At 43.1% G+C, this 27350-nt stretch overlaps 3 protein-coding genes across 7 annotated transcripts in view; 1 reads left to right on the forward strand and 2 right to left on the reverse strand.

The window, feature by feature from the left end:
* Positions 1 to 3919, reverse strand: part of LOC113219519 (HAUS augmin-like complex subunit 2) — a 19010-nt gene extending 15091 nt beyond the window's left edge. For 2 of the 4 annotated variants that reach the window (XM_026447884.2, XM_026447883.2), the window contains exon 1: positions 3523 to 3918. Coding sequence is in view for 1 of the 4 variants with exons in the window: in XM_026447882.2 (XP_026303667.1) it covers positions 3417 to 3509 (93 nt within the window). In the remaining 3 variants the exon portion in view is untranslated. Of the gene's footprint in view, positions 1 to 3416 lie in introns of all 4 variants that reach the window. The other 2 variants (XM_026447882.2, XM_026447885.1) reach the window with 2 other exon arrangements.
* On the forward strand, positions 3522 to 10182 carry LOC113219845 (leucine-rich repeat-containing protein 57). Its single transcript, XM_026447881.2, has 6 exons — positions 3522 to 3689; positions 3926 to 4031; positions 4138 to 4276; positions 4846 to 5114; positions 7420 to 7605; positions 8650 to 10182. Exons 2-6 carry the CDS (start codon positions 3948 to 3950, stop codon positions 8689 to 8691), a joined length of 720 nt encoding a protein of 239 aa, XP_026303666.1. The 5' UTR covers positions 3522 to 3689; positions 3926 to 3947; the 3' UTR covers positions 8692 to 10182.
* Positions 10183 to 20281: 10099 nt separating this feature from the next.
* The window catches only part of LOC113219846 (synaptosomal-associated protein 23), a 39985-nt gene continuing 32916 nt past the window's right edge, over positions 20282 to 27350 (reverse strand). For both annotated transcript variants that reach the window (XM_026447887.1, XM_026447886.1), the window contains exons 6-8: positions 25478 to 25636; positions 23841 to 23985; positions 20282 to 21941 (exon numbers count right to left, since the gene is read on the reverse strand). In XM_026447887.1, the coding sequence (XP_026303672.1) occupies positions 21876 to 21941; positions 23841 to 23985; positions 25478 to 25636 (370 nt within the window). In that variant the 3' untranslated portion in view covers positions 20282 to 21875. The remainder of the gene's footprint in view (positions 21942 to 23840; positions 23986 to 25477; positions 25637 to 27350) is intronic.

Genomic DNA, 27350 nt, shown 5'->3' on the forward strand with positions numbered 1-27350 from the left:
TTTTTTTTTTTTGAGACGGAGTCTCGCTCTGTCGCCCAGGCTGGAGTACAGTGGCCGGATCTCAGCTCCCTGCAAGCTCCGCCTCCCGGGTTTACGCCATTCTCCTGCCTCAGCCTCCCGACTAGCTGGGACTACAGGCGCCCGCCACCTCACCCAGCTAATTTTTTGTATTTTTTAGTAGAGACGGGATTTCACCGTGTTAGCCAGGATGGTCTCGATCTCCTGACCTCGTGATCCGCCCGTCTCGGCCTCCCAAAGTGCTGGGATTACAGGCTTGAGCCACCGCGCCCGGCCATGCCGTCTTAATTTTTAATGCACAAAATATGATGTGCATTAAAGGGATGGGCTGTTTAAAGGGATGATGTGACAAATCATTTTGAAAGAATCAGTGCTAAATCCTTCTAACAGGAAAAGGTTTTTGGCTGGGTGTGGTGGCTCATGCCTGTAATCCCAGCACTTTGGGAGGCCGAGGCAGGTGGATCATTTGAGGTCAGGAGTTTGAGACCAGCCTGACCAACGTGGTGGAACCCCGTCTCTACTAAAAATTAAAAAAATTAGCCAGGTGTGGTGGTGCGTGCCTGTAATCTCAGTTACTCAGGAAGCTGAGGCAGGATAATTGCTTGAACCCAGGAGGTGGAGGTTGCAGTGAGCCGAGATTGTGCCACTATACTCCAGTCTGGGCAACAGAGCAAGACTCTATCAGGGAAAAAAAAAAAAGATAAAGGTTTTTATGTATAAAGTTTGCTTAAGGTAAAACCAATCTACAAGTCTGTAAATAGCTCCCTCACTGGGACTAGCTGTGTAGTAAAGTCTTAAGGAGCTATGGAGTGGGACATGTTACCTGTAGGTAAAACCAGTAACTGCCTAACTAATGTGACTTGAGAGACAGTACACACCACGAAGACAACCACTACCCCAAAAAAGAGTTCACCCATCAATGCCTAAAATTCTCTCACCAGTGCCTCACTCCTTTGGTTTAGGCATTTGTATTTCCTACCAATGCTCTTTAGAGGGATACCAAGTACCAAAAGTTGGGGGTTTTTGTTTTTGTTTGAGACAGGGTCTTATGTGTCACCCAGGCTGGAGTGCAGTGGCATGATCTTTGCTCACTGCAACCTCCACCTCCAGGGCTCGAGCGATTCTCATGTCTCAGCTTCCCGAGTAGCTGGGATTACAGGCACCTACCACCATACCTGGCTAATTTTTGTATTTTTAGTAGAGACTGGGTTTCACCATGTTGGCCAGGCTGATCTTAAACTCCTGACCTCAGGTGATCAACCCGCCTTGGCCTCCCAAAGTGTTGGGATTACAGGCGTGAGCCCTCAAAAATGTTTTCTATTATGAGTTTGCCAAACTATTTTGCGACAGGAGAACTGGACAATCCAAGTGAGAGTACTAGGTAACCTGATAAGAGAAAGGCTGGGCTCGGTGTCTCACGCCTGTAATCCAAATACTTTGGGAGGCCGAGACAGGCGGATCACCTGAGGTCAGGAGTTTGAGACTAGCCTGGCCAAAATGGTGAAACCCCATCTCTACTGAAAATATGAAAATTAGCAGGCAAGATGGCAGGTGCCTGTAGTCCCAGCTACTCTGGAGCACGAGAATTGCTTAAACTCAGGTGGCAGAGGGTACAGTGAACCAAGATCACACCACTGCACTCAAGCCTGGGCAACAGAGGGAGACTCCATCTCAAAAAAAATAAAGAAAAGAAAAGAAAAAGAAAACACAGGAGAGAAGGAAGGATTAAACTGTAGAGGGCTGTGGCCACTCCTGGGAAATGTAGTCAACTAGGACCACCTGAATCTCCCGATCACCCAGACAATGGGTGTTCAACAAAAGCTTAAAATCTTTCAAGACAATATCACAGCCTCTTATAACAGTTTATCTTGAGAGAGGACACAATGTGTCAAAAGGGAGAGTGCTAAGATCTAATTATCCTTCAACAGTCTAGTGACCATGGGCAAATTTCTTGGTCTAAGCCTTAGTTTCTTAAATTAAAAAATACTGTAAGGTATTAGAGTCTCTAATGGCTCTTCTAACTATAAAAAGTTACATATTTTCTGTAAATTTTCCATCATGTTTGTAATGCTTTTTTTTTTTTTCTGAGACAAGGTCTCACTCTGTCGCCCAGGCTAAGTGGAGTGGCCCAATCGCGTCTCACTGTAACCTCCATCTGCTGAGCTCAAGCCATCTTCCCATCTGAGCCTGTGGGACCCATGTGGTCCTGGGAGTAGCTGGGACCACAGGTGCACGCCACCACGCTGGCTAATATAGTGCTAATTTTTACAGATCAGTTTGACTTTTCTGTTTTCTTTTTAGTGAAATTCCTCAACTTCCTCTATATATCAAAATTTTTTTCCCATTTTTCTCAATGCCCTTGATCCCACTTTCCCCATGCCCTTCTGTCACTTGCATTCCATTATTTCCTCACATGTTCAATTTCTCCCTCTATTGGCTCCTTCCCCGGACATGCTCTTCTTGCCCAACCTAAAACTGCCACTTTGTGACTCCTTGGGTTAATGTCTCTTTTCTCTCCTTCTCAAAATTAATCTCTTCCTCCATTCACGTTCCAAGGTCTTATCTTTTTAGCCAATACTTTTTTTTTTTTTTTTTTTGGTCTGTAAAGATGCCAAGGCCTGGCACGGTGACTCAAGCCTATAATCCCAGCACTTTGGGAGGCCGAGGCGGGTGGATCACGAAGTCAGGAGATCGAGACCATCCTGGCTAACACGGTGAACAAGGTCTCTACTAAACATTAAAAAAAAAAAAAAAAAAAAAAATTAGCTGGGCGTGGCGGTACGCGCCTGTAGTCCCACCTACTAGACTGAGGAAGAAGAATCGCTTGAACCCCGGAGGCGGAGGCTGCAGTGAGCCGAGACCGTGCCACTGCACTCCAGCCTGGGCGACAGAGCGAGACTGTCTCAAATAAATAAATAAATAATTTAAAAAAAAACACCAAAAAAGAGCTTCTAGGGCCTTCTCTACCCAGCACCTCCCGCCCCAAATACGATTCAATACTTCCCATAAACGAGCGTTGTTGGGAATGCTTGTTCCCCAAGAGGACATAATGATCCGTACTTCCCATCCCCGCCTTACACTACAGTCTAGAGGCAGTATCACTAGATGAAAAAAAGGCCGGTAACAGCAGTCTACTCTCCTACAAACGGGCCGGGGACAAATTTACCCTACAGACACTCAAAACACAGTCTACCCTAAACACCATCTACTCAGATCCCCGTTTTCCAAGCACCCACGGCAGAACGGTCGCGGCTGTTACCTGGAAGGGGCTCTATTACTATAGTACAGACCCCAACCACGACCCTCACTACTCTCACAGCCAGCAGCACCAACTCACAGCCATATTCTGTTGCCACCGTGGGCACCCCCTTGATGACGCCACCGCCGCCCCTACGCACCTGATTGACCATCCCGGAAGCTATGAAGTGGCCTAGCACTAGCCCAGCGCCGTTAGGTGCGGACGCCGGGTCCCAGGGGTTGGCAGCGGCCATGGCTCCTACTCACCTCCCGCGAAGGCGCCAACAGTGAGCTGGAACGCAGGGCGAACGCACGGCGCGGCTCGATGACGTCACAGGGCGGTCCCGCCCGGGGCTAAGCCGGGGAGCGCATCCCGGCTACTGCGGGTCCTAGGTCTTCACCTGCGGAGCCATCCGGCAGCTGAGCGGTGGGAGGCGAGTCCGGGGTTCCGTGATCTTCTGTAGGCTCCCAGAGGCGCCTGGCCTCCGCAGAGCTGCAAAGGCGGCAGGGCTTGGTGGTTGGGCTGTCTGTTCTTCCGTTTCTTCCTTGCCGCTCTTGGGTCGGGCCCCAGGAGCCAGGGATCGGCGGGAGATGAGAGCTGGGGCAGGAGACCCAGCCGGGAGGCCGACCGGGTGGACTGGGCGGTGACAGCTGCGCTTCCTTCTCGCAGGGACCTGAGCCGCGGCGCTAGGATGGGAAACAGTGCGCTCCGCGCTCATGTGGAAACAGCACAGAAAACTGGTGTCTTTCAGCTTAAGGACCGAGGGCTGACCGAGGTGAGAATGGGAGGGACACGACCAGGGAACTTAAAGGGAGAGGGACGGCGGGGGCGGCGAACTTAGTCGGTGCGGGATTCTCCACGCTGTGAACTCCTTTCTCCAGTTCCCCGCAGACTTGCAGAAGCTCACGAGCAATCTCAGGACCATCGACTTGTCCAACAACAAGATCGAGAGCCTACCGCCTTTGCTGATAGGAAAGTTCACTCTACTGAAGAGCCTCTCCCTGAACAACAACAAACTGAGTATGGCTCTTGCCTGGGAGGCTTTTGCTAGTGATAAGCTGTTACCAGGGGTGGTTTTCTGTTACAAGCTGATTTTTGTTTTCGTTATGAAACCGTGCAGGAGGGCTCAAGTTGCAGAATGCCGGAATCCTTGAAACCTTCTTTCCACTTCTTGTAATTACATCTAAAATAAGCCTCCTTGGGTGTTACGCTGATTGTTACTGGGTTAATTTGGACTTGAAAGGGAAGAACATTTTGGGGATGTATTGTAAACAAAGCTACCTAACTTGGAACGGGGGATGGATGGGAAGGGGAGGATCTTCCAAATATCACAAAATTGCCGTCAAATTGTGCCTGGACCCCTTTACAAAAGGAGTCCATTATACACACAAATGCTCACCTGAATTTTGATGGCACCCTCACCTTCTAAAGACTATGTTGGTAAAATGCAATACCTAAAAATGGCACATGTGGGAATTTTACATATATTAACAAGAGGCGAAGCAGGCTGCCATATAGTCTTTAGAAACTTCATCAAAGTTGTTTTCAGCTCTATTAGATTCAGGTTTTTAAAAAATTTTCTTTGCCAGCTGTTCTGCCTGATGAGATATGCAATCTGAAAAAACTAGAGACGCTAAGCCTGAACAACAATCACCTTAGAGAGCTGCCGTCTACCTTTGGGCAACTCTCTGCCCTCAAGACCCTGAGCCTCTCTGGGAACCAATTGGGAGCATTACCTCTCCAACTTTGTAGCCTACGGCACCTGGATGTGGTGGATCTCTCTAAGAACCAGATTCGAAGTATACCTGACACAGTGGGAGAGCTGCAAGTCATCGAACTCAACCTCAACCAGAATCAGGTCTAGAGCTTAAGGTTTTTTTCTGCTACAGCGTATGTGTGGGTTTATGGTCTCCTGATACCTCTTAACCTCTCGTTTCCTAAGCTGCCATCATAGAGCTAAGTAAGTATCAGAGGCTACATGAGAGGTTTCTTCTGTAAGCTGAACTAATTTCAAGGCCCAAAGTGCCATGGAATTAGTTGAGACACAGGATGTGTTAGTTGTGTAGGTGTTTTCGGGAGGATGAGGTAGGTAACATGGAGAGATCATTTCAAAAGTTAAACTACTGTCTCACCAATCTTGAAGAATTCTTCAGATCCTCTTCAAATATGCCCTGAACCAGCTAGCCAGGAGCAATGTCAGGGATAGAATGTGGAAATGAAGCCTAAACTGAGGTTCTCAGAGTCAGGTGTCAGAGGTAATTCAGTTTTTTCATTTTGTGGGGGGTTTTGACATCTTTGTTAAGTGTGTCTTCTGTTTTTGCTGAAGAATATTAAGTGATAGGCTTTCTGGAGATAGCCCATTTCACTGTTATACAGCTTTAATTATAATATTTGAAATTTGTTTCCATTACTTTGGCAGCTTTTCAACTAATATTTGTCTGGAAAACCAATCCAAAGATTCTTGTCTAGGCATGAAGGCACAAGTGATGAAACACTCAACACTGTGACACTGGATGGCCTTTAGGTTTTTAGTGTCTGTATTTCTAGATCCGCATGATCCATTAAAGTAGCCATTAGCTGCATGTGGCTATTCCTTTTCTAGATTGTAGTGATTTTACATCATGATGAAATTCAGTCGGTCTTTGAGGGATTGGCCTCATGTTTTTTACCTTAAGTGGATATTCTTATATGTTATAGAGCTTCGTGGTGGGGGGGGACTGAATCAGTTAAGCAGCAAGTATTAGTCGAGGATTTGCTCCACATTCACCTCTGCTAAAACCTTTATTCAGTGGTTCTCTGAGTTTAGTGTGCATCAGAATAACCAGAAAAGCTTGTTTAAAGAGATCATTAGCCCCTGCCCTCAGTGTGTCTGATCCAGTAGGTCTGGGATGAGGTCTGAGAACTTGCACTGCTAGTTATTGAACTTACTAAAGTTCCCATCATTTCTTTTTTTTTTTTTTTTTTTTATTGAGGTGGAGTCTCACTCTGTCCACCAGGCTGGAGTGCAGTGGCGCGATCTCGGCTCACTGCAAGCTCCGCCTCCTGGGTTCATGCCATTCTCCTGCCTCAGCCTCCCGAGTAGCTGGGATTACAGGTGCCTGCCACTGCGCCCGGCTAATTTTTTGTATTTTTAGTAGAGACGGGGTTTCACCGTGGTCTCGATCTCCTGACCTTGTGATCCGCCCGCCTTAGCCTCCCAAAGTGCTGGGATTACAGGCGTGAGCCACCGTGCCCGGCCTAGTTCCCATCATTTCTAATAAGTGATGGTCTGAGATGATACTAGGCAGAATCAAAGAATTTGGTGACTTTTAGTATTTAAATGGCAAAAGGGGTGAGTCAAAGACAATTGCTTGGTATTGAGCTTGAGGGCCTAAAGAAACAGTGGTGTTATTGAGAATGGACATGCTAAGTTGTCTGTGGTGAATCTTGTAAATGGAAATACCTTAATGAAAGTCAGAAACATGGGAGCAGAATAAAGGTAAGAGTGTAGATACAGATCTTGAGGTCATAACAAAAGTGATGGACTTCAATGAATGAGCTTTCTAGGAAAAGTTGAGAGAGAAGATGACATATGAAGTATTAGGGACAGCTACTTGAAAAATGCCCATAAAAACAAGAGAAGTAAGGAATAATCCAAAAGATCGGAAGAAAAACCAAAAAGGACAAAAAGAAGGGGTTTTAAGGAAGGGATAGATAGTACAGTTAAATGCAATAGGGACTGAGGACGATGGATCCTTGAATTTGGTAGTAAAATAGTCAGTATCTATGTACACATAAAATATTGGCAGTAAATGTACCAAAATGTTTATGGTGGTTATTTCTGGGTGGTGGATTCCAGGTCAACTTTTTTCTTTAAACCTGTGATTCTCAAATTTTCTATAATGGACATACAGTGCTTTTATCATCAGAAAATTTTGTTTCCAAAAAGCCACTGGTGACCTTCATAAAAGCATTTTTTTTTCTTTTAAGTGGGGGCGTAGTAACAGAAGCTAGATAACAGAGGCTTCTGGAGTGAGTAGGCAGTGAGAAAATGGAGGCGGTAAAAGAGGGGAAAACTAGAACAAATAGTCAAGTAAAGATTTTTTGTTTTGTTTTAATGTACTAAAAGTAACCAGTGTAGTGCTTGTGCTTTTTCCTGTTATTCTTTTGTGGTTTTTCAATAGATATCTCAGATCTCAGTGAAGATATCTTGCTGTCCTCGCCTTAAAATTCTTCGCCTGGAAGAGAATTGTCTTGAGCTCAGCATGCTTCCCCAGAGCATCCTCAGTGATTCCCAGATCTGTCTGCTTGCTGTGGAAGGCAATCTTTTTGAAATAAAGAAACTTCGAGAACTGGAAGGCTATGATAAGGTATGAATTAATGTACTTCTGCCTTTCTAGTCACTACCCCAGAGAAGACAATGGTGAAGTAATCCACAGAAATGTTTATAGCTAATGTGAACAGGATTTGTTCTTCCCCATTTTGGAAGTAGATTCAAAGCATTGGCTGAATGGTGTTGTACCAAGATGACTTTTTCTCTAGAGACAGCTTACTGTAAAGCATCTTTGTCTTCATCTTTGTCTTTTGAGAGATATATATACACACATATATATACACACACACACATACACATATATACACACATATATATACACATACACACACACACACACACACATATTTATATATATATATATATATTTTTTTTTGTGAGACAGGGTCTCACTCTGTTGCCCAGGCTGGAGTGCAGTGGTGCAATCTCAGCTCATTGGCGCAGCCCCCACCTCCTGGGCTCAAGCAATTCTTATCCCTCGGCCCCCTTAGTAGCTGGGATCACAGTTGCATGCCAGTATGCCTTGCTAATTTTTTGCAGAGATGGGGTTTCACCTTGTTGGCCAAGCTGGTCTCAAACTCTTGAGCTCAAGTGATCTGCCTGCTGCAGCCTCCAAGGTCCTGGGATTACAGGTGTAAGCCACCGCGTCTGGCCCTATGTGCTTTATTTTTATTTTTTTTTGGAGGCAAGGTCACGCTCTGTCACCCAGCTTGAGTGCAGTGGCAGGATCTCAGCTCAAGTGATCCTCCCACCTCAACCTCCCGATTAGCTGAGACTACAGGCGCTACCCTGCCTCATTTTTCTATTCTTGGTAGAGATGGGATTTCACCATATTGCCCAGGCTGGTCTCAAACTCCTAGGCTCAAGCGATCCATCTACCTTGGCCTCCCAAAGTGTTGGGATTACAAGTGTGAACCACTGCACCCGGCCAAAACTATGTACTTAATTTTGCATTTAGAGCAGTTAAATTTTGTAGGAAATGAAAAACCACATGCAATAAAAACCAAAATTAAAAAAAAAATAGCTTTTATTTATTTACTCATGCCAAAATACCCCTGATGTATTCTTTCATGTTTTTTAGTACATGGAGAGGTTCACAGCCACCAAGAAGAAGTTTGCGTGAAGTTTTCCAGGACTATGGAAACCTTACAGGATACTGACTTAGAACCTCTGTTGGAATGTGGCTGAGTCAAAGCCTCCTGTTGTTGTTAGGGGTATATACAGTAAGGAGATGATACTCCAGGAGATTATATTTCACTCAATGATCCTTTTTCACTTCAGGGCTCTTCTCAAATAAGCTAAAAGAAAAAGGGTCAGGAGACAGGAAAAGTCTTCCATTTTGAGTCACCAGTAGGGCAATAAACAAGGTTGATCTTCAAAACCATCATTAGTTTGGCTTTAAGAAACCAGTAGCTAGCTGCTATTTATATGGTGAGGGGGTGCTGCCTGGTAACAGAATGGCTCCACACCACAGCTTGAGATTTTGTTTAGTTTCAATGTGCGAGCTTTCATAAAGTCAGTTGCCATTCCATCTCTGTGTTAACACTTCATGTTTTTATGAAATTCAGATAATTTGTGAGAGGCTGGCATGGATCTAAGGATTTATTATTTTTATTCTAGTCCATCAGTTCAGTTGCAGTTTTTATACTAGGACTTTAGGATATATATAAATGTGTGACTGTTTGTCTTGATTAAAAGTGCACTTTGGGCTGGGCATGGTGGTTCATGCCTATAATCCCAATACTTTGGGAGGCCAAGGTGGGTGGCTCACTTGAGGCCAGGAGTTCAAGACTAGCATGGCCAACATGAGAAAACCCTGTCTCTACTAAAAATTCAAAAATTATCTGGGTGTGGTGGTGCATGCTTGTAATCCCAGCTACTTGGTAGGCTGAGGCAGGAGAATCGCTTGAACCCAAGAGGCGGAGATTGCAGTGAGCTGAGATTATGCCACTGCACTCCAGCGTGGGTGACAGACTGAGACTCCATCTCAAATTTAAAAACTAAAAATAATTTTTTTTTTTTTAAGTACGCTTTATTGGCTGGGCGTGGTGGCTCACGCCTGTAATCCCAGCACATTGGGAGGCTGAGGCAGGTGGATCACGAGGTTAGGAGTTCGAGACCAGCCTGGCTAACATGGTGAAACCCTGTCTCTACTGAAAATACAAAAATTAGCCTGGCGTGGTCATGGGTACCTGTAATCCCAGCTACTCGGGAGGCTGAGGCAGCAGAATTGTTTGAACCCAGGAGCAGAGGTTGCAGTGAGCCGAGATTGTGCCATTGCACTCCAACTCTGGGCAACAGAGCAAGACTCTGTCTCGGGGGGAAAAAGTTAAAAAGTGCACTTTGTCAGGAGAAGCACCAACAGACCTCTAAGAAATGCTCTCTAAGGCTGCAGTAGCAATACTATTGCAGGTGCCTTATTGGTAGAGGGCTATGAAGAGCTAAAACTGTATATGCAACACTTGTAAGATAAAAGGGATTTTAATAATCAAGATTTTCCTGAAGATTTGTTAGAAATAATGTCTTATTTCTGGTAACCTTTCCCTTTTTGTATTTATAACTCTACTAACCAAATTACCTATCAATAAACCATTACTATAATATTTTAAAACAACCTATGTTTATCAAGCTTACTCTGAGTGAGAGAATATACTAAATTTTTAATTAACTTTGGCTGGAAGCAAGGTTAATCCTTTAAAGGAGGAGGACAAGAGAACTTTAACCTATAAATAGATTAGGAAGACATGTTTCATGCTCATGTTCACATTGTATGAGTAGTGAAATGCCTTCATGTGACATAAACATTTTGTGATACTAGAACTATGCTTATTAAGAGAATCTGAGGTTGGGTGCAATGGTTTATGCCTGTAATCCCAGCACTTTGGGAGCCTGAGGCAGGTGGATCACGAGGTCAGGAGTTCAAGACCAGCCTGACCAATGTGGTGATACCCCATCTCTACTAAAAATACAAAAATTAGCCAGGTGTGGTGGCACGCCTGTAATCCCAGCTACTCAGGAGGCTGAGGCAGAAGAATTGCTTGAACCTGTGAGGTGGAGGTTGCAGCAAGCTGAGATCGTGCCACTGCATTCCAGCCTGGGCGACAGAGTGAGACTCCATCTCAAAAAAAAAAAAAAAAAAAAAAAAAAAATCTGAAGGTACAAAGGTAGAGGATTTCAGATTATCACTAACATGAACATTTAGAAAGCTACCATTTTGGTCATTTTCTGATTTTATCTTAGCCACAAAGCTACTATATATCAACAGTTCTCAATAATGGTTAAACCTAGTTTATCCATTAAGTCAAGAGATCACACAAACCTACTATTTAATCTCTATGACAAAATCTTTCTGACGTAAATCTGGTCTAGGTGTTCTTTTTCCCATGTGTTACTTTCTTTTTTGAGACAGAATCTCATTCCAGGCTAGAGCACAGTGGCACGATCTTGGCTCAACTGCAACCTCCACCTCTCAGGTTCAACTGATTCTTATGCCTCATTCTCCCGAGTAATTGGGATTACAGGCATGTACCACCACACCCAGCTCATTTTTGTATTTTTAGTAGAGACAGGGTTTCACCGTGTTGGCCAGACTAGTCTTGAACTCCTGGCCTCAGGTGATCCACCCACCTTGGCATCCCAAAATGCTGGGATTATAGGTGGGAGCCAACACACCCAGCCTCCCATATGTCATTTTCTGTTTCTCACTTTGAAAGGGCTACAGGGGTACTAGTTTATCCATATCAGTTGAGGAGTTTTGTTTTTTCTAAATTTTAATGTTTAGTTTATTAATCTTATTGATCTACTGAACAATTAACATTTCTCTAAGTGTTTTATCAGTACTTCTCATCTAATAAATCAGAACTGATACTTTTTTTTTTTTTTTTTTTGAGATGGAGTCTCACTCTGTCACCCAGGCCGGAGTGCAGTGGCGCAATCTCGGCTCGTTGCAACCTCTGCCTCCCAGGTTCAAGCAATTCTCTTGCCTCAGCCTCCTGCGTAGCTGGTACTACAGGTTTATGCCACCACGCCCTGCTAATTTTTTGTATTTTTCGTAGAGATGGGGTTTCACCATGTTGGCCAGGTTAGTCTTGAACTCCTGACCTCAGGTGATCTGACCGCCTTGGCCTCCCAAAGAGCTGGGATTACAGGCATGAGCCACCGTGCCTGGCCAGAATTTACACATTTAACAATTTAAATGTTCCCATTTGTTAATTGGAACTTAATCCACACTCATCAGAATCTGCAACTACCACCCTTTACAACTTGGACCCAGACTTATTTCCCTTTCTTCACTCTCATTTGCCTGCCCACCCATATCAGATTATTCTGTCTAAACCCACGGTGCAGTCTCTCTCCTCTGACTCCCTTTATAGAGCTTGTCCCTCGGTGTCCATGGAGGATTGGTTTCAAGACCTCCATGGATACCAAATCCATGATACTCAAGTCCCTTACATAAAATGACATATTATCTTCCTGAAACTTTAAATCATCTCTAGATTACTTATAATACCTAATATGCCTACACATAAGTTCATTTGCATAGATTCAACATAGTATTTGATGCATGCCAAATTCAGGTTTTGTTTCTTGGAATTTTGAGGCATTTTCCCCCTCAAATATGTCTGATCTGCAGTTGAATCCACAGATGTGGAACCCGGATACTTGGGGCCAACTGTATTGTTCACTCAGTTGGGAATGCCCATTCTCTCTCTCTTTTTTTCTAGAGGCTCACTCTGTCACCCAGGCTGGAGTACAAGGGCACAATCTTGGCTCACTGCAACCTCCGCCTCCTGGGTTCAAGTGATTGTCCTGCCTCAGCCTTCTGAGTAGCTGAGATTATAGGCAGGCACCACCACTCCTGGCTAATTTTTGTATTTTTAGTAGAGACGGGGTTTCACCATATTGGTCAGGCTGGTCTCAAACTCCTGACCTCAGTTGATCCACCTGCCCTGGCCTCCCAAAATGCTGGGATTACAGGCATGAGCTAATGTGCCCAGCCTGCCCTCTCTTAATATGCTCATTCTCTATGTCTAAGCCTCTTTCCTGCGTCTAAGTCGAATTAAATGCTCACCCATCTGTTACTATAGCACCTCTCACATTCTATATTTGTCTTTCATGATAGACTCTTTGAGGGCAAGGGCTATATACAGTAATATGTCCAAAGTTACAGCAAACAAGATTTAAATTTAAATATGAGCTAATCAAGTAGACTGGCTTGTGGTTTAAGACCCAGATTCTAATTTGGCCACTAGCCCAAGTCACCTATTTTTTTTTTTTTTTTTTCCCGACAGATCTTGCCATGTTACCTGGGCTAGTCTTAAACTCCTAGGTTCAAGTGATCCTCCCATCTTGGCCTCCCAAAATGTTGAGATTACAGGCATGAGCCACTGCCTGGCTTTTAAGTCACTTTTTTTTTTTACAAGACAGAGGCTGTGTTGCCCAGGTTGGAGTGCAGTGGCACAATCTCAGCTCACTGCAACCTCCACCTCCTGGGTTCTAGTGATTCTCCTGTCTCAGCCTCCCGAGTAGCTGGGATTACAGGCACCCACCACCAGGCCCAGCTAATTTTTGTATTTTTAGTAGAGATGGGGTTTCACTATGTTGGCCAGGCTCATCTCAGACTCCCAACCTCAGGTGATCCGCCTGCCTTGGCCTCCCATAGTGCTGGGATTACAGGCATGAGTCACCACGCCCAGCCTATATATATTTTTAGAGACAGGGTCTTGCTCTATTGCCCAGGCTGAAGTGCAGTGGCAAGATCACAGCTCATGGACGCCTTGATCTCCTGGGCTCAAGCTATCTCCTCCCACTCCTCTTGAGTAGCTGGAGCTGCAGGTATCTGCCACCACACTCAGCTAATTTTTAATTTTTTAGTGTGTTCCCCAGGCTGACCCCAAACTCCTGGGCTCCAAGCAATCCTGCTTTACTTCCCAAAGTGCTGGGATTACAGGTGTGAGCCACCACATCTGGCCCAAGTCGCCCAAATTTTTTATAGCTTGGTTTGGAAGGCAATGTAATATATTAAAATCGTGGGTCCAGGAGTCAGAATGATTCAGGTTTAAATCCAGAGTCTGTCATTTATTAGCTTTATGAAGTTTAGCAGTTTCGTCTCACTTGTAAATATAGGGAATAGCTCCTACCTCTCAGGTATGTTGCAAAAGATTATATAAAAGCACTTCGCATAGTCACCATGACAGAGTAAGCACTCGGTAAATCATGCCATTTATCTCATCTATAAGGCATGAAAGTAGAATTTTACAAGTTGTACAGAAGTAGAAGGCTTGGAGTGGACACTACATTAAAAGGATTTAAAAAATGGAGCCAGGCAGAGGCAGGCATCTATAGTCCCAGCTATTTAGGGGGCCTGAGGCTAGAGGATCCCTTGAACCTAGGAGTTTGAGGTCAGCCTGGGCAACATAGTGAGATTGTGGCTCCAAAAAAATAATAGTAAACAGGCTGCTCTGCCTATGGAGTAGCATTCTTTTATTCCTTTACTTTTTAAATAAACTTGCTTTTACTTTATGGAAAAAATAAACTTTTAAATGACTAGATGAGAAACTTGAATATCAGTCTGAGAAATAAAATCTGATTAGGAATGTAATTGGGATAACTTAAACTTTGGTAAGAGTGACCTAAAGAAAATAGCACTTAGATAAGCTGCTTTGTTTTCCTTTTTCACTTTACTATTTTTTTTATATATATATTTGTTCCTATTTACGGGGTACTTGTGATATTCTGAGACATGCATAGAATGTATAATGATCAAGCCAGGATATTTATGTTATTCATTATCTCAAATTATGGTATTCATTATCATTTATTTGTGTTGGGAACATTTCAAATCTAGCCATTTTGAAATTTACATTGTTTAGTCACCCTACTATGCTATCAAGCATTAAAATTTATTCCTTTTATCTAACTGTATGTTTGTATCTACCCATTAACCTACCTTCCTTCATCGCCCCACCCTGTACACCCCTTACCCAGCCTCTGGTAACTATCATTCTACTCTCTACCTCCATGAAATAAATTTTTTAGCTCACATGAGTAAGAACATGCAGTATTTGTCTTTCTGTGCCTGGATTATTTCACTTAATACAATGACCTCCAGTTCCATGGATACACCTCCAGTGTATTCATGTCACTGCAAACAATAGGATTTCATTCTTTTTTATGGCTGAATAGTATTCCACTGTGTATATATACCACATTTCCCTTATCCATTCATCTGCTGATGGACCCTTAGGTTGATTCTATTATCTTTGCTATTGTGAATAGTGCTGCAATAACCATGGAAGTGCAGGTATCCCTTTAACATATTGATTTCCTTTCCTTTCAATAAATACCCAGTAGTGTGATTGCTGGATAGTATGGTAGTTCTATTTTTAGTTTTCTGAGGGGTCTCCATAGTGTTTTCTATAGTGGCTGTACTCATTCACATTGCCACCAAGTGGGAATGAGTTCCCTTTTCTCAGCATCCTTGCCAGCATTTTCTCCCTTTTGATAATGGCCATTATAACTGGAATGAGATCATCTCATTGTAGGTTTTATTTCATTCCCATGATAATTAGCAATGTTGAGAATTTTTCCACCTACCTCTTGGCCATTTGTGTGTGTGTGTGTGAGAGACAGAGAGAGAGAGACAGAGAGAATCGTACTATGTTGCCCAAGCTGGCCCTGAACACCTGAGCCCAAGTGATCCTCCCGCCTCAGCCTCCCAAGTAGCTGGGATTATAGTGTATGTCTTTAAAAAGCTAATTCTAGGCCGGGCGCGGTGGCTCAAGCCTGTAATCCCAGCACTTTGGGAGGCCTAGATGGGCGGATCACGAGGTCAGGAGATCAAGACCATCCTGGCTAATACGGTGAAACCCCGTCTCTACTAAAAAATACAAAAAACTAGCCGGGCGAGGTGGCGGGCACCTGTGGTCCCAGCTACTTGGGAGGCTGAGGCGGGAGAATGGTGTAAACCCAGGAGGCGGAGCTTGCAGTGAGCTGAGATCTGGCCACTGCATTCCAGCCTGGGCGACAGAGCGAGGACTCTGTCTCAAAAAAAAAAAAAAAAAAAAGCTAATTCTAAGTGCAACTGAGTATAGGATGTCTGGGCCACAGATGTTTAAGTTAAGGACAGACTCATAATCCATACATGAAATGGAAAGATTTAGAGTTGAAGTATAGAAACAAAAGATGAATTAAAACTGAAGGGAAAAAAATAGGCACGGCTACAGGGGATACAGATCATTATGGTTATAAGACTGGAAACTTGAAGAGGGAGCTTAGTGTTAAAAAACAAGTTCAGTGGGGGATACAATTGTTTACCTCTTTAGTTACAGGTCAGTATTATGCTCAAGGCCACACAACTAAAAGTAAAATGAACCAAAATTTGATCCCAGGTGGTCAGACTCCAGAGCTTGTGTTAACTATTTACTACCTTTCAAAAGTGAATCAAATTTCCAGACAATGTTATGGAAGAAAATCACAAAGGGCTTTAAATGAACAGCTGTTTCTAATGCATGATGGAGTCTAATTTCTATGGCCTCACCTCTCTTCTTTCTCAATAGCAGAAGCTATGGGAAAGTTTTAACCTGGGTTCCATGGACGGGCTTTCAAGACCTCCATTTATGAACCTCATTTATGCATGATTTCCATTTGTGTGCCTGTTTCTCTGGGGAGAGGCTATGTTGCCTTTCATCTAATTCACAGAGCTGCTTGACCAGAAAGAGCTCCACTTTGGAGAGAATAGCAGCTAACACTTACAAGCTCTTACATTAGCCAGGAACTGTTCTAAGTGCTTTACCTGTTACCACTCTATGCAATATAATGCTATGTAGGAATTATAGGCATACCTCATTTTACTGCACTCCATTAAGTTTTTCCACAGATAGTTTGTGGCAGCCTACATCGAGCAAGTCTATCACTGCCGTCTTTCCAACAGCATGTGCTCAATTCATGTCTCACGTTTTGAAAATTCTCACAATATTTCAGATTTTCTCATTATTATGATATGTGTTATGGTGATCTGTGATCACTGATGGTACTGTTTTAACTGTTTTGGGATGCCACAAACCATGCCAATATAAGATGGCAAACTTTTTTGACAGCGTCTCGCTCTGTCACCCATGCTGGAGTGCAGTGATGCAATCATGGCTCGCTGCAGCCTCAACCCCCTAGGCTCAAGCGATCATCCCATCTCAGCCTCCTGAGTAGCTAGACTACAGATATGCACCACCACACCTGGCTAATTTTAAAGTTTTTTTGTAGAAACGGTCTCATCTTCTTGCCTAAGCCATAAGATGGCGAATTTAATTGATAAATGTGTGTTCTGACTGCTCTAACAAGTAGCCATTCCTTATCACTCTTTCCTTGGGCCTCCCTAATCTGAGACAGAATATTGAAATTAAGCCAATATATAGCCCTGCAATGGCCTCTTAAGTTCAAGTGAAAAGAAGAGTCATAGCCAGGCGTGTTGGCTCACACCTGTAATCCCAGCACTTCGGGAGGCCAAGGAAGGCAGATCACCCGAGGTCAGGAGTTCGAACCAGCCTCGTCAACATGGCAAAACCCTGTCTCTACTAAAAATACAAAAACTAGCTGGACATGGTGGCACACACCTGCAATCCCAGCTACTCGGGAGACAGAGGTTGCAGTGCGCTGAGATGGTGCCATTGTACTCTAGCCTGGGCAACAACGCAAGACTCCGTCTCAAAAAAAAAAAAAAAAAAAAAAAAAAGCCAAGACAGGCCAAAGGCTAGGCCTCTTGCACCAATTAACCAAGTGGTGAATGCAAAGGAAAAGTTCTTGAAGGAAGTTAAAAGTGCTACTCCAGTAAACACAAGGCCCTAACTCCCTTCAATGCTTAGAAAGGCTGAGAGATGAGGAAGCTGCAGAAGAAAAGTTGGAAGTTAGCCGAGGTTGGTTCATGTGGTTTAAGGGAAGAAGCTGTATCTGTTAACATAAAAGTGTAAGATGAAACAGCAAATGCTGATGGAGAAGCTGCAGCGTTATCCAGATAATTGATGACAGTGGCTACAGTAAACAATAGATTTTTCAATGTAGATAAAACTGCCTTCTATTGGAAAATGACACCATTTAGGACTCACATAGCTAGAGAGAAGTCAATGCCTAGCTTGTTTGAAAAGACAGACTGACTCTCTTGTTAGAGGCTAATAGAGCTGGTGACTTCAAGCTGAAGGCATTGCTTATTTACCATTTTGAAAATATAGGGGCCTTAAGAATCATGCTAAGTCTACTATATCTGTGCACTATAAATAGAACAATGAAACCTAGATAACACATCTGTTTACAGCATGATTTACTGAATATTTAAAACCCACTGTTGAGAACTACTGCTCAGAAAAAAAAAATTATTTTCAAAATCTTACTGCTTATTGATAATGAGCATCAGAGCATCTGGTCACCCAAGAGCTCTGATGAAGATGTACAAGATTAATGTTGTGTTGTTTTCGTGCTTGCTAACATATCCATTCTACAGCCCTTGGATAAAAGAGTCATTTCAGCTTTCAGGTCTTATTGCTTAAGAATAAAGGTATAGGCCGGGCGCGGTGGCTCAACCCTGTAATCCCAGCACTTTGGGAGGCCGAGACGGGCGGATCACGAGGTCAGGAGATCGAGACCATCCTGGCTAACATGGTGAAACCCTGTCTCTATTAAAAAAATACAAAAATCTAGCCGGGCGAGGTGGCGTGCGCCTGTAGTCCCAGCTACTTGGGAGGCTGAGGTGGGAGAATGGCGTGAACCCAGGAGGCGGAGCTTGCGGTGAGCTGAGATCCGGCCACTGCACTCCAGCCTGGGTGACAGAGAAAGACTCCGTCTCAAAAAAAAAAAAAAAAGAATAAAGGTATAGATGCCATAGTGATTCCTCTCATGCATATGGGCAAAGTAAACTGAAAACCTTCTGGAAAGGATGCCATTAAGGATATTCATGATTCATGAAAGGAGGTCAAGATACCAACATTAACAGGGGTTTGGAAGAAGTTGATTTCAACCTTCATGGATGACTGAGCGTTTTAAGACTTCAGTGGAGGAGGCCAGGTATGGCGGCTCACGCCTGTAATCCCAGCACTTTGGGAGGCTGAGGCAGGTGGATCACAAGGTCAGGAGTTCGAGACCAGCCTGACCAACGTGGTGAAACCCTGTCTCTACTAAAAATACAAAAATGAGCTGGGCATGGTGGTGCCTGCCTGTAATCCCAGCTACTCAGGAGGCTGAGGCAGGAGAATCGCTTGAACCCGGGAGGTAGAGGTTGCAGTGAGGTGAGATCGTGCCAATGCACTCCAGCCTGGGCGACAGAGTGAGACTTCATCTCAAAACAAACAAACAAACAAAAAAGAGACTTCAGTGGAGGAATTACAGGCACGTGCCACCACACCGAGCTAATTTTTGCATTTTTAGTAGAGACATGGTTTTACCATGTTGGCCAGGCTGGTCTCAAACTCCTGACATAAAGTGATCCATCCGCCTTGGCCTCCCAAAGTGCTAGGATTACAGGCATGAGCCACTATGCCTGGTACATGGTATTTTTAATTAAGGTACATACTTTGTTTTTTAAAGACATAATGCTATTGCACATTTAATAGACTACAGAATAGTGTAAACAGAACTTTTATATGCACTGGGAAACCAAAAATTCATGTGACTCACTTTATTGCAACACTAGCTTTATGGTAGTCTAGAACTGAACCCTCAGTATCTGAGGTATGCTTGTATTAATATGCATTTACAGACAAATTAAGGCACAGAAATGACCTTACAGTCACTTTGGCTAGAGTGAAAATTCAGATAATGCCTCAGCCCATGCTTCTAACCAATTATACTGTGAGTGTAGCATGCTGGTATTCTCAGAACTATTTCCTTTATCCAGAACAGTGCTAAAAAAATTTTTCTGGGGCCGGGCGCGGTGGCTCAAGCCTGTAATCCCAGCACTTTGGGAAGCCGAGACAGGCGGATCACAAGGTCAGGAGATCGAGACCATCCTGGCTAACACGGTGAAACCCCGTCTCTACTAAAAATACAAAAACTAGCTGGGCGAGGTGGCGGGCGCCTGTAGTCTCAGCTACTCGGGAGGCTGAGGCAGGAGAATGGCATAAATCCGGGAGGCGGAGCTTGCAGTGAGCTGAGATCCGGCCACTGCACTCCAGTCCGGGCCACAGAGCAAGACTCCGCCTCAAAAAAACAACAACAACAAAAAAAAAATTTTGGTAAATAGTTTTAGGAAATGCATTTAGGTAAAGCACAATCCTCCATTTTACACCTTCTTACTTTACACATTTACCATCACCTGCCAAACCACTCATTTTGATGTGGAACATTTCTATTACAGAGGGTGTAGTTGCATCTCACTTAATTTAAATATTTTCCACTTTAGCCTTTGAAAGCTCCCACATTAACTGTATCTTCTCCAGTGAGTTGTAGTTCTCACACAGAACCATTACCCTTCCAGTCACTAGTGTATTTAAGCTCAAGTGAGTAAGACTAGTAATGATTAAAATGAACCTCACAACAAATTTTAGCAAGGTAAATTTAAGTCCTATCAATATTTTCAATAAATATCGGGAAGATGCTAAAGGCAGCTTCCTATTGTAGTGCTCTATGGATCTTTGCTTTATTAATTTGTTAAATGAGAGCTGATGAAACTCTTTTCCCCCAAGTAACAGTCATAGAAACATGTTACCTATTTGAAAGAACAATACCATTAGTTAGTTAAAAAATTTAATTGTAAGAATCAAGCAGTGGTTATTGGTGAAACCAATTCACACTGACAGCTTTGAAGTGTTCAGATGCTAATTTTAAAATAAATGTGACAAATACCAATCAGATTTTCATAACATTTTTCAGGATCCACATCAACTTGATTATGGACATAATTCAATACACAAGGGTAAGAGAAAGACAGTGTATAATCACCAACAATTAAACCAGAGGTATAATTTTTTCAAATAATTTTTAGTAACAGAATAAATTCTAACTTTTTAAAGTCTAAAGCTACATAAAACTCAAGGCAATCTACTTTTCTACCTGAGATCAAAATGACTTTCTTTTTCCTAACTAAACATAATTCTTAGCATTGAGGTAAACCTGAATTCATGTGGTATACTTTGTCAAACTTTTCCAAAACATTTTAAGCCCTGCTTTAGAGAGAAATTCTCTTGTTACATATATATATTTACATATTTTTTCTTCAAAGACTAATGACAATGTATGAGGTTAATAGGCCTGTAATGGAACCATGATACTACTAATAATATGAAATAAAAAGCCACTCATTTATACAAAGTGTTCCTGAATGGTGCAATAAGAAATGGGATCACAGATTTATGTACATATATGAATCACTAAGAGTTCAGAAATTAAGCTTACTTTAAGAAAACTCGGCCAGACACGGTAGCTCACACCTGTAATCCCAGTACTTTGGGAGGCCAAGGCGGGTGGATCACGAGGTCAGGAGTTCAAGACCAGCCTGACGTGGTGAAACCCTGTCTCTACTAAAAATACAAAAATTAGCTGAGCGTGGTGGCATGCGCCTGTAATCCCAGCTACTCAGGAGGCTAAGGCAGGAGAATCACTTGAATCGAGGAGGCTGAGGTTGCAGTGAGCCCAGATCGCGCCACTGCACTCCAGCCTGGGTGACAGAGCGAGACTCTGACTCAGGAAAAAAAAAAAAAAAGAAAGAAAGAAAGAAAACTCATTCTATTTTTCTCTTTGGAGCAGAGGTTGCAAAACTGTGATGCCTAACAAAAATTTTGTGTATAAAAGCTCCAAAACCAAGCATTAGCCTAAATTGGCTATAACCGCAACTTAAATCAAAAACTATATTCAACTACATCTTCGCTGTGGCTCTGCAACTTTTTGTTTTGTGGCCTGAAGGTTTTTACTGAGGTAACAACCTCTTATCTCTTGTCCCTCCCTCTACCACAAAAGCAAAAATAAACAACAACAACAAAGAACATCTCTACAGCTTCCTTCTTCATGGCTGTCTTTGGCAATGCTTTCAAATCTTGAAAGCAAAAGAACCTGCTAAGTATATGAGGAGGATGAAAACACTATACATGACATATGAAAACCAATCTAAGAGTATGAATTGAAAAAGAAAATACTAGAAGGAAGGCCAAGCAGCAGTCGGCCCTCAATAGAAAACAAAAGAGAAGGAGGGCTGTGACTGCTCTGGCCCTTCTTCCATATTATCTCCCAATTAGAAGAGCGTGGAACCGAAAATTTAAACTCTGAAAAGGTAATAACTTTCAAGAAGGAGCTACGGAAGTGAATAAATGATAAAGAAGAACAGCAGTAGCTTTAGCTGTCAATGAGTTTCTTTGCTCTGGCATTGGCAATATCAATACGATCTTTGTTGGTGTCAGCCTGAAAAACAAGAACGATATCAGCTTTATTTTACAAGGTAAGTAACTCTAATAAAAATCAAACATCTTACACTTGGAGTAACTGACACACAGAAAATCCAAGAAACCACGTGAAGTTACATTACAAAACTCATGTTGGGCAAGAAGTAACAGAACATGAAATTCATTTGGAAAAACCCTGGTATATAAACATGACAAAGGTGTAACATATAAGACCTTGTCAATATTTCATCAATTCTACAACATATTTTTTCATAGTTTAACACGCCTGAAACTGGGATGCATCCTGTAATCAATGGCATTTTTTGATGTGATGAAATATGAGAGTGCTCTTCTCTGTTAAAGATTGGACCTCGTGTGAGTCCTCTGAACTGAATCACAGAATCTCATCTGGATTCAGACACCCTAAGTCTAACCTGGAGAGACTGAAATAACCTTTCCAAAGATCTTTGGAATGAATCTATTACCATCCACACCAACATCTGAATTAAAATGACAGGTAAATGTAGCCTAAACCCAGACTGCAGCATTTAAAGCATCTTGTGAACCACTGTTTCAATTAAATCCATCGAAAGTGATTTAACAGAGAGCCAAGCTTAAAAACTCACCCTAAACTTTAAAGTTCACTGAGATTTTAATGAGGTATGACTTTTTTTTCTTTCTTTTTGAGACAGGGTCTCACTCTGTTGCCCAGGCTGGAATGCAATGGTACAATCACAGCTCACTGCAGCCTTCAACTCCTACACTCAAGCAATCCTTCTGCCTCCGCCTCCAGAGTAACTGGGACAAAAGGCACACGCCACCATGCCTAGTGAATTTTTAAATGTTTTTAGTACATTCTAGGTCTTGCTCTGGTCTTAAACTGCTGAGCACAAGCAATCCTCCTGCCTCGGCCTCTCAAAGTGTTGAGATTACAGGTGTGAGCTACCACGGTTGGCCAAAGTATGACTTTTACATGTGACACATCGAAACACCAAAAACAATTTCTCTTTCATGGTATCATGTAAAGTTAAGGGGGAAAGAAAAAAGAATCACAACTTTCTTTCACTCACATGACTCTATTTCGTGTGACCACTCTATATTAACTATTCTGCAGAACGGATTTTCTTTCATGAAATGAGGATTCAGGAACTTAATTTATTTTTAGCTAACAAAATAGGCTGATGTGGGAGGAAAGCTTTAGCTTTAGCCTGGGAGGTAGGCTGCAGTGAGCTGTGATTGTACCACTGTACTACCCTAGGCGACAGAGCAAGACCCCATTCTCAATTAAAAAATTAGTTAACAAAATAAAACTTACTCATTTGGGAGAGAAAAAAACACAGTCAAAGGCTAAAGTAGATACTAAGCTTCATGTGTGAAGGTTTAAGTAAAACTACTACATTCCAAAACTCTGGTTTCAAAAGGCACCAACTGCCATGAGGGGGAGGACTTGGCTCTTGTTGTATGTGTTAGAACCACCATCTTGCTGGGCGTGGTGGCTCATGCCTGTAATCCCAGCACTTTGGGAGGCAGAGGCACGCAGATCATGAGGTCAACAGATTGAGACCATCCTGGCCAACATGATGAAACCCCGTCTTTACTAAAAATACAAAAATTAGCTGGGCGTGGTGGCGTGTGCCTGTAGTCCCAGCGACTCGGGAGGCTGAGGCAGCAGAATTGCTTGAATCTGGGAGACGGAGGTTGCAGTGAGCTGAGATTGTGCCACTGCACTCTAGCCTGGCAACAGAGTGAGACTCCATCTCAAAAAAAAAAAAAAAAAGAACCACCACCTCATCAGAACTAAGACCTATGAGTCCGGGAGCTTCTTCTACCATGTCCCCCACAGCATCTAGCACAGCTGTCTATTACGGAAACAATGAACTGGGTGTCTCATTTTCTTGTGGCAATAAAAAGCTTTTACCTTGTCTGTGATTCGTTTTATTTGCGGATTTTGAGCATCGATCTCATTGCCTATGTTCAGGGCCATGTCTTTTAGATTTCCCAGGATACTACCCACTTGAGTCAGGTTCTCTTCCATTTCATCTTCTCTGGCATCATTAGTTATGCTATCACAAGAAGAGAGTTAATTCCATAGATTTTTCTGAATTTAAATAGAGTAAATCTGGATTTAATTTTCACAAAAGTACCAAAATGACTCTCAGCAAGTATAAGATCCAAAGGAATATAGGTTACCATTCTTGGGAAACATTCTGTAATAAAAACTGGAAGACTCATCAAAGAGAGCACAGTGACTTAAAGCCATGTAAGAAAAGAAACAACTCTAAAACAGTGTTTCTCAAAGCGTAATTCCCAGCATCACCTGGGAAGCTGTTAGACATGGGAACATGCTAATTCTCACACTCCACTCCAGACTTACTAAATCAGAAACTGTAAGTGCGTCCCAGAAACCTATGGTTTCATAAGCCCCTCAAGTGGTTCTAATGCACAGTTAAGTCTATCTAAAGAACCACGGCTCTAAAAGAGAGGTTGGATCACCATCTGATTATGTAAATCAAGTGTTATTCAAACAGAGTATGCACATTTGTTTACATATTGTTTATGCCTGCTTTAACCCTACAACAGAGTTGAGTAATTGCAAGAGACTGTATGGCCTGAAAAGTCTGAAATATTGACTCTCTGGAGTGCAGTGGCCGGATCTCAGCTCACTGCAAGCTCCACCTGCCGGGTTCACGCCATTCTCCTGCCTCAGCCTCCTGCTTGTAGCTGGGACTACAGGCGCCCGCCAACTCACCCGGCTAGTTTTTTGTAGTTTTTAGTAGAGATGGGGTTTCACCGGGTTAGCCAGGATGGTCTTGATCTCCTGACCTCGTGATCCGCCCGTCTCGGCCTCCCAAAGTGCTGGGATTACAGGCTTGAGCCACCGCGCCCGGCCTGTTACAGATCTTCTTAGAGAAATCTAGCTGACCCTTGCTCTAGACGACACATTTTAAAACATGTTTTTTTCTATATACAAAAGTTAAATATGTCTAGTTCAATAATTCGGAAAGTACGGAAAAGTATAAAGAAAAGTTAATCCCATCACCCAAGGTCAACCACCACAGTCAATATTTTGTCTGGCCGGGTGTGGTAGTTCATGCCTGTAATCCCAGCACTTTCGGAGGCCGAGGCAGGTGGATCACCTGAGGTCAGGAGTCCAAGACTAGCCTGGTCAGCATGGTGAAACTCTGTCACTACTAAAAATACAAAAATTAGCTGGGCGTGGTGGCACACGCCTGTAGTCCCAGCTACTCAGGAGGCTGTGGCAGGAGAATTACTTGAACCTGGGAGGTGGAGGTTGCAGTGAGCTGAGATCACGCCACTGCACTCCAGCCTGGGCAACACAGCAAGACTCTCTCTCAAAACAAAACAACAAACAAACAAAAAGACAAAACAAAAAAACCACCATATTTTGTCAGTGGGCAGATTTTTAAATGCATTTTTAAAATGGAATAAATACAATTTTTATTTATTAGTTAGGGGTCAGGTACTGCTAAACTCATCTCCTAAGTGAACCATTCATTAAGAAAGGTACAGGAATATCGGAAGGAGTTGGCATACCGTTTAATGTATCCACCACTGGCTGCTCCTGTCGTTGGTTGCTGAGGCTGACCATTTGTCACTGGGCCTGGCTGTTTAGATACTACATTGCAAGGTGAGTTTTCTCCGCCATCTCCCCATGTTGTCTTATAAGCCTTGCCAGACTCAAAGTTCTTTGTTCTATGTAAGAGTCAGGAGTGTAGGGAGATACCAAAAAAAAGAAGAGGGAGAGTTCTAATTATTAGTGCCTGTTACCTTGAGGATGACACTAACAACTCTAGTAGAAAAGCTGCATACAGCTAAGTCTAGATGATCTATACTATGCTCCATGGCAATATGGGATAGGAAATAGATGAATTATGTAAACCCATTGACACTAAAAAAATTTTTAAAAAGGTCCAAATACTGCTTCTACCAAATCTTCACTAGGTTGTCAGCAAGTAGCAAAAAACAAACTATTTGATTTTTCAGGTTCCCTTAGCCTCTGGCACTATCGTTTTGCTTTTCTCTTCCTAGTGTATCCAGCACTATCTGGAAAAGAGGTTAATGCACATTACTTAAAAAAAGGTCCCTTAGAAAAAGTGTTCTGGGATACCTTAAGAGGTTCCTTGAAGGCACCTCAGAGGTTGACAAGGGATGACAGAATAAGACGGCTGACGCTGGGTGCAGTGGTTCACACCTGTACTCCCAGCACTTTGGGAGGCCAAGGCGGGTGGATTGCTTTAACTCAGGAGTTTAAGATTAGCCAGGGCAACATGGCAAAACCCCATCTCTCAAACTCCTGACCTCAAGTGATCCACCCACCTCGGCATCCCAAAGTGCTGGGACTACAGGCTTGTGAGCTACTGCTCCCTGCCTCAAAATGCCATCTCTATAAAAAAATACAAACATTAGCTGGGTGTGGTGGTGCACGCCTGTGGTCCCAGCTGCTCGAGAGGCTGAGGTGGGAGGACTGCTTGAGCCCAGGTCGAGGCTGCAGTGAGCCATGATAGTGCCACTGCACTCCAGCCTGGGTGACAGAGTGAGACCTTAAATCTTAAATAAATAAATAAAATTTTTAAAATAAGAAGACTGAATTTGAACCAGTGTAGTTCCAGCTAATCAGTTTTTATTAGAATTTTCCATGAAAATTTAAACAATGGTTTCTTACAAACAAACCAGCCATCAGGAAAGAAAAGCATGAATAATTTCCAAATTGGACAATCAGTGGACAAATAAGTACCTTGACCACACAAGCGGTCATTCATAAATCCTATAGTGTAGGAGCTTTTCATTTAAGAGTTTCCTCTTAAAAAAAAAAAAAAAAGATTGAGGCCAGGCACAGTGGCTCACGCCGGTAATTCCAGCACTTAGGGAGGTTGAGGTGGGTGGATCACCTGAGGTCAGGAGTTCAAGACTAGCCTGGGCAACATGGTGAAACCCCATCTCTACTAAAAATACAAAAATTAGCTGAGTGCAGCAGCATCCGCCTATAATCCCAGCTACTGGGGAGGCTGAGTCGGGAGAATCACTTGAGCCCGAGAGGCGGAAGCTGCAGTGAGCTGAAATTGCACCACTGCACTCCAGCCTGGGCGACAGATCGAGATTCCATCTCAAAAAAAAAAAAAAAAAAAAAAAAGATCACCAGATGCAGTAACTCACACCTGTAATTCCAGCACTTTGGGAGGCTGACTGCCTGAGCTCAGGAGTTCGAGACCAGCCTGGGCAACACGATGAAACCCTGTCTCTTGAAATACAAAAATTAGTTGGGTGTGGTGGCGTGCGTCTGCAGTCCCAGATACTCGGGAGGCTGAGGCAGGAGAATTGCTTGAACCCAGGAGGCAGCGGATGCAGTGAGCCAAGATCTTGCCACTGCACTCCAGCCTGGGTGACGGAGTAAGACTCCGTCTCAAAA

The sequence above is a fragment of the Piliocolobus tephrosceles genome, unplaced genomic scaffold (assembly GCF_002776525.5).
Source record: "Piliocolobus tephrosceles isolate RC106 unplaced genomic scaffold, ASM277652v3 unscaffolded_108, whole genome shotgun sequence".
Lineage (NCBI taxonomy): Eukaryota > Metazoa > Chordata > Mammalia > Primates > Cercopithecidae > Piliocolobus > Piliocolobus tephrosceles.

Bases quoted from the DNA above. Each gene is read 5' to 3' on its own strand.
- LOC113219845 (XM_026447881.2), top strand. From the start codon at position 3,948: ATGGGAAACAGTGCGCTCCGCGCTCATGTGGAAACAGCACAGAAAACT. The intron at 4,032-4,137 runs GTGAGAATGGGA...TCCTTTCTCCAG, and splicing joins AGGACCGAGGGCTGACCGAG to TTCCCCGCAGACTTGCAGAA. The intron at 4,277-4,845 runs GTATGGCTCTTG...TTTCTTTGCCAG, and splicing joins CCTGAACAACAACAAACTGA to CTGTTCTGCCTGATGAGATA.